At 36.1% G+C, this 1436-nt stretch overlaps 1 protein-coding gene across 1 annotated transcript in view; it reads right to left on the reverse strand.

Moving 5' to 3' along the window:
- Nucleotides 1–19: 19 nt before the first annotated feature.
- LOC106872267 (metalloprotease TIKI1) overlaps nucleotides 20–1436 on the reverse strand; it is a 98308-nt gene continuing 96891 nt past the window's right edge. The window contains exon 7 of the mRNA XM_014919192.2: nucleotides 20–894. Coding sequence (XP_014774678.1) covers nucleotides 630–894 — 265 coding nt within the window. The 3' untranslated portion in view covers nucleotides 20–629. The remainder of the gene's footprint in view (nucleotides 895–1436) is intronic.

Here is a 1436-nt window from a genome sequence, read left to right on the forward strand (position 1 = left end):
TCTTATATATGTATATATATGTATATATATCTATGTATATAAAAAAGAAATGGCTGGATAACATCCGTAGTCTCAGTTGGTTGTGTTTGGGAATCTAGCTGGGAAATATAAGGATGACTGCTTTTGATGGGACCCTATTGAGGAGGAGCCTGAGGACTCTACCCCTGTGAACATCCCAGAAATAGTGGGATTGAGAAAATGGATGAATAGATTTAAATCCTTTCAAAGACAGTTTAAGGGTTTGTTGAATCCCTTGTGAAAAGCAGACAAAAGGATCCCTAAAAGTGTAGAATAGTTGTTGTGTAGGGGTTTCCTGAGACATGTCATGTATTTTAAGGGTTCCCTAAAGGTTTAAAGGATTGAGAGATGTTGTTTTAGAATATAATAAAGGAGAAGTTTAATGTTTAGGGGTTTATGTTATACAGTGAGGTTGGGAGATGCTGTTTTAGAATATAATAAATTTGTAGGGTTTAAGATATAAGGGGTTTTTGTTATACAGTGATAATAAACCATAACAGTTTGTGGTAAAAGGGACAGTAAATATTAGGGGAAAGAAAAATGAACAATATTGTTCTAAAGGGTTTTAAAATGGTCCTTTTTGTTTAAGGGTCGTATTTTCCTATGACCCTTCAAGCCAGTAACTGGCAGACCCCAACTGATATAGAGCTGATTAGGACAAAGAATAATCGCCATGACAACAACATGGCGGTGACACCAGTAACAGTGCTGCCATCTGCCGAGTTGTAAGCTAACTTCTGTTGCTGATATTGCTTATAGTTGTTGTTGTTGTGGTTGTTGTTGCTGTGGTGTTGGTGCCGTGTGTTCCGGCTGGATTCGGTGGTCGTCCATATTGCATCGAGGTTGGCAATGTGGGGCAGCAACATACCGTTGGGGCTGAAAGGATACAAAGAGAAAGAAAGAGACAGAGTGAGTGAGAAGGAGTGAGAAGGAGTGAGGGTCCAGGGGTGTACTCACCCTGAAACAATAGCAGTCAAGTTTACAGCAATCATGCTAATTACAATGTTAATTAGATATTAAGATTGTCTTTCCAAACTGTATAAAATATGACATTAATAAATTTACATATAATATATTAGTAATGTGATAAAGAAAACACACACACATACATATGTGTGTGTGTGTATATATATATATATATATATATAAAAGTTTTTAGGAGGTTAACTTTGAAAGTTGCATTCCTTTGCGATCGGTAAAAATGTGCTTATTTTGGTAGTTTTGACTTATGGAGTCCCTCTAAGCATGAGGCTTTATTGTATTGTAATGCCCTTATATAAATTAAATTATATATATATATAAATATATATATGTGTGTATATATATATATATATGTATATATATAGACGTAGGAGTGGCTGTGTGGTAAGTAGCTTGCCTACCAACCACATGGTTCCGGGTTCAGTCCCACTGCGTGG

This window comes from Octopus bimaculoides, chromosome 28 (genome assembly GCF_001194135.2).
Source record: "Octopus bimaculoides isolate UCB-OBI-ISO-001 chromosome 28, ASM119413v2, whole genome shotgun sequence".
Classification (NCBI taxonomy): domain Eukaryota; kingdom Metazoa; phylum Mollusca; class Cephalopoda; order Octopoda; family Octopodidae; genus Octopus; species Octopus bimaculoides.